The 14,109-nt window shown below is 45.1% G+C and overlaps 1 protein-coding gene and 1 pseudogene across 1 annotated transcript; one reads left to right on the top strand and one right to left on the bottom strand.

Annotated features, from left to right (window-relative positions):
- Positions 1–283: 283 nt before the first annotated feature.
- LOC119437905 (U2 spliceosomal RNA) lies at positions 284–455 on the bottom strand (annotated as a pseudogene).
- A 7,197-nt stretch (positions 456–7,652) lies between these two features.
- On the top strand, positions 7,653–13,909 carry LOC119447584 (lysozyme 2-like; the record flags this gene model as incomplete). Its single annotated transcript, XM_037711501.2, has 5 exons — positions 7,653–7,768; positions 8,316–8,383; positions 9,575–9,666; positions 12,374–12,437; positions 13,830–13,909. Coding segments are annotated over 5 exons (420 nt in total), but the record flags the coding sequence as incomplete, so codon positions are not given.
- Positions 13,910–14,109: the final 200 nt, after the last annotated feature.

Here is a 14,109-nt window from a genome sequence, read left to right as displayed (position 1 = left end):
AGCTGTGCGTTGACACGAAATGATGCATCAGTCGTGTACGGGCGGAGAGACAATAAATTACGATGAGAGAAAGAGCGGGGCATTCGGTGTTTTCCTACGTCCACAGATGTGTCTATGCCGTGTTAAGGATATCCCTCTGCTGACCCTAGGTTACAGAAGTTAAGGTTAATAGTATTCTGCGTCCTTGCATGTCTGCGTGTTCGAGAGACATTTCCCGGGTAGTGACACGCAATGGCTAGGGTTCCATGTGTTTTTCGTACCTGTGCGTCAACAATAAAAAAGGTGATCGTGGGCCGATCCCGGAGGATGTGCAATACCGGACCGACCCGCGGCGGAGGTGAAGCAGGCTTCAAGCACTCCGCCCCTAATAATAATAATAATAATAATAATAATAATAATAATAATAATAATAATAATAATAATAATAATAATAATAATAATAATAATAATGGTATACTGGAATCATTTGTGAACAACACATGGACTCACGAGCAGGAGGCGTTGCCATATACGCGAAGGACAAAATGTACGTAAAACCGTACGCCTTTGACTCGCAAAAGATACAATGGCCACCGACTGTGGGTATGTCTGTGTCGTACAGATGAAAGAGGGAATTGTGATATCCACTGTGTATATATCTCAAGGCACGCCCAAGTGTGATATCGAGAAGTCCATGACACGCACTTTTCATGGGTTAGCCGTGATGACTCTACCCCTGTGATCATTGTTGGAGACTTCAGTGTGGATATTTCAAAACCAGACAAGAAATGGTTCACTCAGTTTGTGCTAGAAGAGTTTGGTTTGAAGTGCTATACACCAATCCAAGTCTGTTAACTGCTCAACAACGGTCGTGTATAGATTTAACATTGGCCAAGAATCTGTCTAAGGTTGTAACAGAACCAATCAGTGTATATCACAGTAATCACAAAGCTATCGTCACTACCATTACCAAATGATGAAAATAAATACATGTACCCTTGTCTAACCCTGTGTGATGCGCTACAGCTTGGCTGGTCATCAACCTTCACAGAGTGGAATGGCTACTTAATTTTTTTTTTTTTCTAGAGGCGAGGGGCGAGGGATTCCACCACAGTACGTAAGCGCAGGCCTCAAATACCACCATTGAAGGTTTTAAAATCCAATCACAGGCCCCAAATAAGTTCATAACCGAATGAAAATTTCATGCATCAGGGCACTTCGTGCGCTAGTTATGAGGTGCGCAACAAGTATCTGCCATCGAAAAATGGAGGTAGCGTTATATTTCAAGAGCTATACGAGGATTTCTCGACACAAGCCCGGCTCGCGCGACACGCCCTGCTTTAGTAGCGCGCATGTGTAGCACTGACTCGCACGAGCTATCTGTGCCGTGTGGTAATTATCCTCCGCCGACCTTTCAAGCAACCGCCACATGTTCTGCAACCGGCCGACACTCGAGAGGTGGGAGGGGACAATCGGTGGCTCTCGGTATACTCGTTGAAGTCCCACGCCTATTGCCCGAAATATCGTCGGCGAAAGCACAGACTTGAGATTAAAGCTCTCGATGCGTCAACAATGCACATCGTCCCGTTTAAGGAAGGCGCGCCGCGCCGGTCGCGGCCACTGATCCTGGCCGTGCGCCGGCGCGTCCACGCCGCTACCAGGAGGCCTTCGTGCACACCGGCCTTGGAGGGGATGGGCTGCAACGCGCAGAACGTGACGCGCAATTCCAACCGATAATCCCGCGCGTTGCGAAAGCGCGCGCTACGCGAATTGGGCATGGATGCCTCCTTGCAAACAACCCGCGGGCCGCGCGCCCTTATATCATCGTTGGCCCCGCGCTCGAGCCGGTTCTGCCAAGATGGATAAAACGGGCGACCGGCAGCAGCAGGAGGATGGCTTCGGCGCGCGTCTTCGAAGACTCTCGGCAAAGGTGGGCTTCCTGTCAGCTCAGAAAGAAAGAAAGAAAAAAATTAATCCGCCGTGGGCAGCGGACAGCGCTGTAATATATGCGATACCCTGAGGCGTTATTGGCGTGCAGTGCTATCACCGTAACGGCTCAGTAACTGGGCAAAGCGCGCTAATCGGATCGGAAGAAGTGCGCTGCCTACATGCCGATTCACGTATAGATTCAGAGTGCCGTTAAGCATGTGGTGCTTTACTGGCGCCACTTTCTTTTTTTTTTTTTTTTTTTTTTTGGCCACATTTGTGAAAGAAAACGGTCGCTGTTCGCCACTGTAGTTTTTTCTTCAGGGACTGGAAGGTTTCGCTTTGTACTTCATAAAACACCAATGCCTACTGGCAAGTAAGACGCTGTATGTCCGCACAACTTTCCGAAGAGTGCCAGGAAGTTCATTATTCGAATGACCTCTCGAACACCAATGTAATTAAAGCTGACTGCTTGAGTGCTGAAAGAAAACAGCGCGCAAACAACAACAAAGCAAAGACGACACCACAGCGCTGAGTACAAGAAATCAACCAAGAAATGAAAAGCGCTGTGGTGTCCTCTTTGCCTTGGTCCCCGTTGTTGCTTGTATGCTGTTTTCTTTCCGTAATGATGCACCCACAAGTCCAAGTCTGTACTCTTCTGAAGTTCATTGCTTGAGTGAGTATGCTTAACTTATTGTAATATTAGCGTAGCTGTGTTCCATTGAGTATAGCTAGTACCTAAGGTTAGCACCCGCTAGAAAGAAGAATTTATAACAAAATAACACACATAATGAGAACATTTCAAACCCTTCATGTGGTTATTAATCTTCGCAGCTATACATAGGTAACGTTCATTGCAAAATAAGTCACACTTTCTCTTCGGGTCTCTTGCTACTTATACGTGTCACTGTACGGCTTTTTTTTTTTTTTTTTTTTTTGTGTGTGTGTGTGTGTGTGTGTGTGTGTGTGGTGTGTACGAGAGTTTTGTCGCGTCTGTAGTGAGAAAAGTAACTTTATTCAAAACATGGCGAGCGTGCGAATTGCGCAGAAGAGAAAAGGTGACAGAGAGGGAAGTACTTAAATGTTTATGTTTCTTGTCCTTGTCCCATTTCCACCGCCTCCCTCCCACCCCTTGTTATTTCTTGTCACCTACTAGTCGAATTCTTCACGCTGTTGCGTAAAGACATCTTCGCAATGGACCGGTAGATAGAAAGAAAAAATAAGGAAAAAAAAAAACTAAGTGAACCACTGAGTATTGCATATTCGACCAGCGATATCGATATCACAGATGCGAGGCTTATTTGCAGGGCTGACGTTTTCGTTTGAAGAGTTTTCCGTGTGACTCAACGCTTGCACAATTCTTGTTCCTGAAGCTAAAAGTGCGACTCCTTTCCTTCCACTAGAGCTTGTACCAATAGAAAGCAACCAGGCTGTTGAGCTAGATTTTCCTTTTCGTTAGTTTTTTTTTTTTTTTTTTTTTTTTTTTAGAAAAGATTCGCTTCCGGGTCAATTTCTGAGCGAAAAAGAAAGAAAGAAACGCTTCAAACTTGTTCGAACCTGTTGATGTTCTTGTGTATTACTGACAAATAATGACAGGAATAAAAGAGCATACACTTTTGTTTGGCACAATAACTCGAATCGGCGCACTGAGAAGCGACGAGTGTGACAGTCCCCGCAGCAATCTCACGTTCGCGCAGTGAGTACATCTGCATGCTCGTAGGAGCATCCCTCCCGACAACGTGGCCAAGTGACATCGGGGATGGCAGTGCTCCGGCGCATCAACGTATCACCTTTCATTAAAATATCGCAATAACTGTCTGCTATACTTCTTTTGTGGGCGCTATGCCCGTGCTCATCGTGAAACGTCGCTGTGAGCATTTAGCCTAATTCAACAAAGTAAATGCTCGAAACTGCACATGCAGGCGCATAGAGAAAAAAGAAAAAAAAAAAATAGCGTAGCTTGCACTGGAGGCGCAATGCTAAAGAGACAGCGGAGCTGGTCGGCACCTAACTAGTCCTGGCTTTTGGGCTAGGCTAAGCACTACCAAGTCATCCCCAGCATTTTCCGGAATTTATTGATTATTGATCGATTATCGATTGGCTATCGCAAGGTATTGGCCACGTATTTGGGCTAGGCGAAGCACTACCAAGTCATCCCCACCATTTTCCGGAATTTATTGATTATTGATCGATTATCGATTAGCTATCGATTGGCGATCGCAAGGTATTGGCCAAGTATTTGGGCTAGGCTAAGCAATACCAAGTCATCCCCAGCATTTCCCGGAATTTATTGATTATTGATCTATTAGCTTTTGATTAGCTATCGATTGGCTATCGCAACGTATTGGTCACGTATTTGGGCTAGGCTAAGCACTACCAAGTCATCCTCAGCATTTTCTGGAATTTATTGATTATTGATCGATTAGCTATCGATTGGCTATCGCAAGGTATTGGCCACGTATTTGGGCTAAGCTAAGCACTACGAAGTCATCCCCAGTATTTTCCGGTATTTATTTATTATTGATCGATTATCGATTAGCTATTGATTGGATATCGACGACTGACTAAGCTTAAGTAGTCCCGGCCATGCTTATCTAGACTTAGCCAGGCTCAGCTTCGCTAGTTCACGTGGGTATGTGCCATTGCGCTTGGACCCTTTCTGCACTACCGCCAGGATCGGCCCACATTTTCCGTTCGCGGTTGACACATTACGCCCGGCTTAAAAGCTCCGCTGTTAAAAAAGCGTAGTTTCCAGTCGACTCGGTCGCTTGAGTAAGCTTACTAAACGGAATGGTTAAAAGCGACCCTCTAGGAAAAACTTTATCCGAAACATTTGATCGTGGCTTGTCTCACGAAGGGCAATGATATACGCAAATCATCGGTGTAGTGCAGACGGTTCATTGCCACTTTAATCGCTGTGCGTTTCCGACAAGTGCAGTCTGTGTGAATGAAAATCGCTATAGATAAAAAAAGAAAGAAAAAAATATTCGACATTCCGTTTTTATACCCGCTCTCACAAAAAGAAAGTTGCCTTTTTCTCTCTCTCTCTCCCTCTCTCTTTTCAAGTTTCTTTTATCGATCTAGTTCTGGTATGATACCCTGAAAGCGAGGAATATTTCAAACCGAACATATATTATACCGGGTGTTCAAAATTAAACTCAAATTTAAATATCGTCTGTGGCAGGTAGCATAAGTCTTATCGTTGAGCTGGGTTATTCGAAAAGGCGGACATATTAGTAGCACGAGAAATTGACCCACATCGAAACACATAATTAACAAGAATTGATAATGAACTTCTTGAGAACAATTACGACGACACATATTGCAATTTACGGATTGTAGCCGGTGAGTTTGCAAGACGCATCCACTTGAAATGAATTTCCAGGATAATAGTATAGTTATGTCCACATGCACAACTCTGTCAGAAGCCGTTGGTATATTTCCTAAAGCATGGGGACATTTATTTTATCGCAGTATCTGAAAAAGGTAAAAGGAAAAAAAAAAAAGTGTAACGAAGGAGCCCTGTGAAGTAGCATTCTCGAAGCTCGGTTTTGAAGCTGCAGCTGTCGATTTTTGTTATTATTATGAGTTGAATAGCGGTATTCGACAAATTGTGTGCGTACGTGGCACAAATAGCTTTGGTTGGGCTGGGTGGAAATGATCACATTGATGTTTCAACCTTCTAATATTTCCCCCTCTTTTTCTCGCGATTTCGGCTGTATTTGTTTATTTGTTGCTATATTTCGGCTGCATTCGTGGCAGAAAGCAGTCATTTCCTAAGCTAAGCAAGCAATTTCGTATCAAAGCAAAAGTTTCACTTGTCCAGCTAGCGTATCGGCAACGCCTCGACAACGACCCGTCCCCCCCCCCCCCTTTTTTTTTTTTTTTTTGATGCCCACATGGTGGGTGGTTCGTGATACGGGTCTTTCCGCGCAAGCGTCTGTCACACAAGGGGGGGTCCGCTGACAGCGACTCGCCAAAATAAAGAGGCGGCGGTGCACTCCGCAGTGTACACTTGCGACCGCTTAACTTGCGGTGAAGTGACTCAAGCTAGCTGAGCCACTTGATAGAGTGACGAAAGTCTTCGTAGGAACCTCGGTTTGGCGAGCTGAGCTCAATCTGAAGTCACTTTAGACAATCGGAAGGCGGGCAGAGGTCGAGTACATTCGGAGGCAAGAACCAGGTGATTGTATGTCTACGAGCTGCGTTGCTCGTCGCGACAACGTTTGGAGTCGTAAATTCTGGTTGAGTCATATTCTAGCACTTTTAAGCTCTTTAGCTGTTGGCACACTACTGGAGGGGGGGGGGATTGGCACTTCCGCCAGTTGTGTGTGATGTGCTAACGCATGCAATACTTGTTGCAAATCTCCAGAGCAGAATAAGCGCTATTCGAAATTTAGTTGTGTATGCGTGCACGCGACAGAAGCGGCAAGTTCAGAGCCTGGACAGACATTTTCAAGGTTTGTCCTCATGAGGCAAAAAAAAAAAAAAAAACCTTCACAGCGAGTCAATCTGGAGATAGAAAAAGAGGCGCTCCAGGCCGTATTTTAACACTCTAAGTGAGGTTCAAGGACTTCAGAAATTTCACGCACGATTAAGGCAGCGCAAACAACATCGTGAAGATCACGTAGGTGCTTGTTGGGAGGGTGTTAAGTTTCAATATCTGCAATATATGATCGATTGATGGGGTTATGGACCATAGGAAGATGAAGTGAAACGCGCTACGAAGGTACAAGAACGAACGACGGAAATAACACATACACGACGTCATTTCCGATGTTCGTTCATGTGGCGCAATCGCGCATTTCACTTAGTTCCAACCTTAGCTCTTCTATGGGAAGCACAGTAATGGAGAACACCAGAATAATTTCGACCTCTTCTTTAATATACGCCTAAATCTAAGCACACGAACGTTTTTTTTTTTTTTTTTTTTTTCAGTCCACCCCCATCGATGTGCGGTGGCCGCTGTTGGGAATCAAACCCGCGACTATACGTGCGCAGTAGCAGAACGGCGGACATTGATCTACTGCCGCTGGTGATCTGCAACGTTACTTCGTAGTCGCGAAAGCAAAATATTACTCCTTAGCGTGCGTGGCGCAAATGAATGGTAGTGTCGTAGGTCACCAGGGCGCTCCTGCTGCAGGCAAACGACTCGCCTGTCACCTCTCCGTTCATCACATCCACGGGAATATGCAGCCTCTCAGATCACGTAAAGGGGACTCCCCGTTTCTAAGTCACTTACTCAAGGCCCTGCGGTCGTATAAGTATATCGGCGCCAGACAAGACAAATACATCATCCTGTCCCAACCGGCTTCTGTAGAAACAAGTTCAAACGAGGATAAGCCGATTACCTGCGGTCGCGGTCGCCCGAGCACTGACTCGGCAAGTGCACTCAGGCCATGCTATACGTATATCGCGCGACGTGCCGCACCGGTGTCCCCAGTGACGCCGCGCGCAATGTTGTTTCCCTTCTCGCAGATGCAACTCGTAAGGTCGGCCGGGCACGCAGCTACCGGGACGATTGCGGAGATGTGCGCCCCTCGCAGACTACCAATGAGTCGTGGAAGACTTAAGTTTGGAGCGCGCTTATTAAGACGTCGCACACGTCCGCCTCGCGGTCTACCCGTTTAGTCCGGCAGTTCGTCCTGCGTGCTCATAAAACGCGCGCACGCGATTGTCACTGATCGCGCATTGCACGACTTCGATCGTCTCCATTTAGTGCTTGCAGATGCTGTTCCACGCCGCACTCTGTGGCCGCCCTGGTGGCACTTCCCTGCTCCTGGGCAAAGGTGTTCGAGAAATGCGAGCTGGCACGGGAGCTTCTCTATGTGCACGGATTCCCCGAAGACCAGATAACCGCAGTGTGAGCCCACGCCCCTTGTTACTTTTTCACTCTTGTACAAGTGTTTAAAGGTGGCTGCCGAGCGACGCGCGATGACCGTAGCCGGCTGTGGTGGTAAGTACATTAGACCAGTCGTTGCGGTCGTTAACACTACAGTTGCCGAATGGCGTAGTTTCCGAAACATGGTCTCCTCGTATAAAGCTGGATTGCCTCGCCGGATTCGTTGTTTCTTTCAGCGGGTCAAGCTGCGATCGCTGATGGGGCGCCGCTGTTAAAACTTGGTGGGTGTATTTTGAGCAGGAGGGCGCTACAACGTGTAGGTGAGGGCGACGTGTGAGGAGATTAACAAACTAGAATACTAAAAAAAAGCAATACTTATAATAATAACTAAATTATTTTTTTTAAAAGAGACAGACTGTACAGAAATAGGTGGGTGTATATTACTTTTGCGTTGAGTGCTTGATTGACAATAAAAGAGCTTCGAGGGTCATGTTTAAGTAAGGGCCACGATATTGTAGCGATGCCTTTTCCGATGCTATTCCTTTTCGCACTTTTCGGGCTTCGTCAGAGCGCGCGCATCAAGGCACCCTAGTCAAAGCGACGCTCCGCCCGTGTTCTCAATGGAATCAGCCGGCTGTGAGCGGTGGATGATAACAGTGACAGAATTGGGCAGAAGACATTGGTACAGAATCGCGGCCAAGCACTCCAAGACCGGTATTTTGTAGCGATGCCTTATGCTTTATTCTATACTAGTACGCCTTATCATCCACCGCTCACGGCCGGCTGATCCCGTTGATAACGTGAGCGGACCGTCGCTCTGACCACTGACCAAGCACGAAAAGCGCGAAAAGGCATTAGCATCGGAAAGGCATCGCTACAAAATAGCGGCCCAAGTTTGACGCTGTCCGAAATAATGCAACAATTCTGGTTCAATTATTTTCCTTTTCGCGCTTCATCATGTGCCCGAGTAGCGCCCCGCCTACCTTATCATCAGAATCGAACGGTAGACCGGAGCGGTGGATAGTAAAGATGAAATATAATCGTTCAAAATAACCCTTGCATTACACAGGCCAATTGAATTTTCGGGAACGTTACGACGGCGAGTTAGCACGGACTCTTGACCTCTTGTTTCATAAGAAAACGTGCTGGGATGGCATTGAATCATGTATGCTCTGTTAATATCGGGCAGCTTCTTGTTTTGACACCGCAAATCAACAATTGTATAGCGTGATTACCATACACGAGTAATGAAAACTGCTGCGTTTAGATGCAATTGGATAGCGATTCAACCTCGGCATTGCGTTGTTTGTAGATCAAAGTTGGCTATGCGATTCCGGGGCTGTCAGAGCCCACAGAATGAATGATGGTAATTGGTGGTCCGGAATAAACCGACACAGCACATGAGACAGTGCATGATCATCCAATACGATGTATAGAAGCCCGAGCAGCGGCAAGAAACAGCCGTTGCACGGGCTCACAAACAGCAAACATGCAACCTGCATGCTTTCTGGGAGGCGCAGCTGGAAGAGGGAGGAATGGGTAGGCGGAGGTTAGGGGGCGCAAGTCAGGCACGCATTGCCCCCCTCATCATCCCCGCCCCTCGCCTTAATGTGACCGATCCCGGGTGGAAGGCCAGATTTCCTCCAATCCCTTGTCCTCTATTCCAAGAGCGGGAAGCAGTAACGGGATATGGCGGCTACACCTGTGCTCCTCAGCAGGATAAATTCTGGCTGCAGCGTTGCTTCTGTTTCGCTCACAGATGTAAGCAATTAATCGTTCTTCGTCCGACATAGCGGCGTCAGTGAAGCCTGTCGAACGCTGTCGCAGGGGTGTGCATCGCCGAGCATGAGAGCCTCTTCAACAGCAGCGCAGTCGGCCACATGAACTGGGACGGCAGCGCAGACCACGGTCTCTTCCAGGTACGCACGCACACTATTCCTCCAATGCTAAGAAACTTGGTGCCCACACCCGAGTTATGACCTCCAGTGGCGCCCACCAGCTGCTCATCGCTGCTGTCATTCTCACACGCATGCCGATTCTTAATGAATGGGAAGCACGTATGCGCAGAAAACACATCATATACCTGTTTAAGTATATACATTTTTTGGTGTATCCTGCATATGGTCTATCTATAGGGCGACACAGAGTAATCCTAGGTAACGTGAAAGTTTGATCGAGTTGTGGTTGTTATTCACATCGTATTTTGGCGCCAAACATGACGCGGGGAACTAGGAACGAGGATGCTTGTCGGTTCTGTCTTTCAAGACAGAACCGTTCAAGACAGAACCGACAATGTCCCGTGTTTGACACTGTTAAGTACGATATGATCTCGTGATACCTACAGTAAAGCACCTCAGACTATAGTCCCTTTCCGTACGTTGCTTACAAGAACAGAGATAATTACTAGCTCTACACAACCAGTAACGAGTAATTCGTTTTGAAAGTATAGATGCAGAATCGACAAATGGACCTATTGTAAACAAAATTTATTCTACAAGTGTAAAAGCCACGGCTGTATGAATATTCGCAAGGTCGAATACGAATCGAATAGTATTTGCAATTCGATTCGTACTCAATTCGAGGATTTACTGTTCGAAGCTGACGAATATTTGTTTTTGTTCGAATATGAATGATCGCCAACAATGCAACAATTATAGAAGTCCACAGAGAAAATCACTGGTGCAAGTGGTGATTGTTCCCAATGACTTTACTGCAGGGGAGCCGCGGTTGTTGCGCAGAGACACCAGTTCTTGAGTGAACTCACGGGCACATAACTTCTGCTCAGTCATGTCTCGCTTCTTGGCGGCATACGACTCGTTGTCTTGGTTTAGGCAAGGCAATTTATCATTCGGCCACTTTGACCATGCGTATATATTCATTTAAAACAACGTGCGAATATGTGGTGCAGTACACAGTATCACGCGTATCTCCTTCAGCGAACACAACACTGTGCGCATCAGATGACATGTTATTCCCTTTTTGTTCATTAATGTATTATCACGAAGCACCAGATACGCGCAAAACAGTTTATAATTTACAAGCTCCTTAGTTGACCGGACGTCCATATGTAAATGGCATTACATGCTTGTCTTATATAATGCAATATTAGCTTTTTTTTTTTAACGAAACTGACCCCGCGAAATCATTAACATTTCACTTTGTTTTAAAAATGAGAAAATACACGAAATTCGAGTAGATTTTCTGAGGTTGTATTTCTCGAACATCCATATCCAATTAGATTCGAAAATTTCACTATTCGAACACCTTGATAATAACACTAATTGTTAGGCTCCACCAATACGTGGAGTACATGATGAAACATGACTTGAATGCGTCATTCAAGGTGGGTGGTTGTTGCTAATATTAATTAAATTATGGGATTTTAATTACCCCACAAAACCACGACCTGATCATGAGGCAAGCTGTAGTACGTTGTTTTTCGTTCTTGTGTTTCAACATTACGCGCAAGCCCAGCACAGGTGTTATCACAGTGAATTTTGTCTACAATGGGCCGATCGTTCTTTTTCTTCTTGTATCTGCTTCCAATGGAAAGATTAAGATTTCCTCGAAAGTATGAGCGGCCACATTGAGGACACGCTGTCTTAATGAAGATCAAAGTCGTTACGTTCTGAGGGGAGCTGGTGTGTGCAACCTGTTTTATTCTGTATTTTTTATTTCTGCTTGCACTAAAACACCCGTAGCAATCACTACATAATGAGAGCGAATCCTGTCATGGCTTATGACGCCAAGAAGCATTCTCGTTGTCTGGAAATATATTGATATATAGGGAAGTGCACTTGTCTCTTTAGCGCCAACGTACCCAAGTTGTGAGCAAAATCTCTTTCCCGAAGGTGCACTCAGGTCGACGGTGGTGACTTGAGCGGCTCAGCGAGTCTGTATGCTATCACGCGACGCTGTCGACGAGACACGAGCGGAATACGAGACCAGCCGAGATCCGGGAGGGTCATTCTTTCGTTCCTATTATGTCCAGAATGATTGGTATAATCTAACCAAGCGGATATATAGGGCGCGGCGTATCAAGTAAAAGAAACTATAGGCTTCGAGAAAAGGCCAAATAATTTCACGTGCAAGGAGACAGAATATCCTTCTTCATAGTTTATTCGTTGTAGTTGTTAATAAGCCTCTTTAGCCGCTAAAGACGGATTTTTTTTTTTTTCATAAGGTGTGTGAAGCGAAGGCAGAAAAAAAAAGTCTAAAAATTATTTGTGCTTGACGTTTTGGCTTTCAAAAGAACCCAAACTGTCGATTCTTACGTAATTAGTGGTCAGTGACACGAAAGTGTTTGTTACTCACGTTCGTTTAAAACTTAAATTTCTCGCTTAAAACAGCTGCCGCGCAGCGACTTCCAAACGTCGATCCGCACTTGTACGTGACTCGTGTGCCCGGAGTTCAAACACCTTCGTATTCCACAGCCTAATCCGAAGCCATGTTCTGAGATCGTGTATCTTCAGACGAAAAGAAAAAGAAATCTCTCATCTGTTACGATATGCGTTTCAGAGCAGGTTTCACTTTGAGCTTCAAACAGCAGTGACAGCTAGTGAAAGTACCGGCGGTGAAAAATAATATGCGGTACAAACACGCCGTCTTCTCTTTGCCTTCTTGCAGATCAACGACCGGTACTGGTGCAGCCCGCCTGGACCTAAGAACGAATGCTACATTGACTGCGCCGGTAACGCAGATCATTCTCAATTCACTCTGCCTCCTTGCATGCAGCAGCTAGCTCTCCATCATAAGTGACCTTGTGTTCCGTAAAAATGAGCGAGTTTTGCTATTTCTTTTGTTAGTCAAAATTTATTACAGCCGATTGAACAAGGCTACTCGCGTAAGCACGCTGTCGCAATAAACATACGCAAACTATGTTTCTATAGCTTGAGCATTCGAAATGATGGGAATCAGAGTGAAAGAAACAAATAAATATTTAGTTAGTATTTTTAAAATATTTTGCTTAGCTTACTTTATTTGTTATTTAGCTGAGTTTATTATGTTAGCTTCCGACCTTTCGGCAAGCGGAACTCAATTATCCAAATCAATTATAACAACAAGAAAACAAAAACAAAGAAATACACGGTTTTCGGTCATTTCAGGGACTCAAATATTTTCTCCTATACCTGTGTGACGCAGCGCTGCCTTTGCAGTCACTGTATGTTTCAACGCGGAAATAACAACAAAACTACTTTTATGAATTTGTTTCGAAGTGTTTCGAAGCATTGAAAGGTTGCTTGCAAGAATAGCGGCCATGTCAGTGCGCCCAGGTCTGTAGCCAGAAAATATTTCCGATGATATGTTCAAGCCAACGGCGGTCGCCGTCTTGTAAGCTATACTGCAATACGTTGTTTTAACCATAATAAGCGACTACATTAACCAGTAACTATATATCGTTTGTGATTATTTAAGTAATACGATTATAAGGATATCCCCAGAGCCAAAGTGCTAGCTGGTATCAATAAAAACGTTTTCTGGAAGGTTGAGAGAACGCCGCTCTTCTGGACAGCGCACCGCGGGGACGCTTTCCGGGCTATAAATAGATCATTATATCATCAAAGGAGAGTTTTTTTTCATTTAATGTCAGCTATTCCTTAATGCTTTTAGACAGCTCCTCCTGTTCAACTACCACACCGCAACGAAAGTTTTAAAGAAAAGCACTTCTTAATGACTGTTCAAATTTTGTACGAAATACATTTGTACTGACAATAGCGCGTTTTGTTTGCTTCCTTTGGTGTGCTCCTCGCTACGCTCTTTTCCTGTTCTTTTTTTGCGCAATAAAAACCAAAACAAAATGTGTGTAGTCGGAAGCGCATTGTGGGCAACAAGCGACCGTGATGTAGGCCTCTGCAGACTTTATTTCTTAATAGCCGCAATAAACCGCCAGTATATCTCACATTTTTTACAGAACATCACTAAAATTAGCGACATTTCAGGTATCAACACACAAATAAAAACATTTTTAAAACGCCGATTTAGGTGAAAAATGAACGCCGCACTTATCCAAACAGCATCTCAGATACGACGCGAATGGCAATTAAATTTGTTCCTCATGTGAAAACTATTTTCTTTTCAACAGACCTCGAGGATGACGACATAACTGACGACGTTGAATGCGTGCGCCTCATTTATAAGAGGCACGGATTCTCCGCCTGGTAAGTGTGTGTCACCTAACGCAGTTGTGCACCTTCAGATATATTTATTTTGAGTAATAGGGGTGTGCGAATAGTAATTTTGAGACTGCATCGAATACGAATTGAATAGTCCCAGAATCGAATCTGATCGAATATCAAGCGATGTTCACGTCCTATATCGTATTCACAATGTTCGCAAGTTTCTGTCATAACAATGTACGTTAT

This window comes from Dermacentor silvarum, chromosome 1 (genome assembly GCF_013339745.2).
Source record: "Dermacentor silvarum isolate Dsil-2018 chromosome 1, BIME_Dsil_1.4, whole genome shotgun sequence".
NCBI classification, from domain to species: Eukaryota; Metazoa; Arthropoda; class Arachnida; order Ixodida; family Ixodidae; genus Dermacentor; species Dermacentor silvarum.
This window is presented reverse-complemented; position numbering and strand designations above follow the sequence as displayed.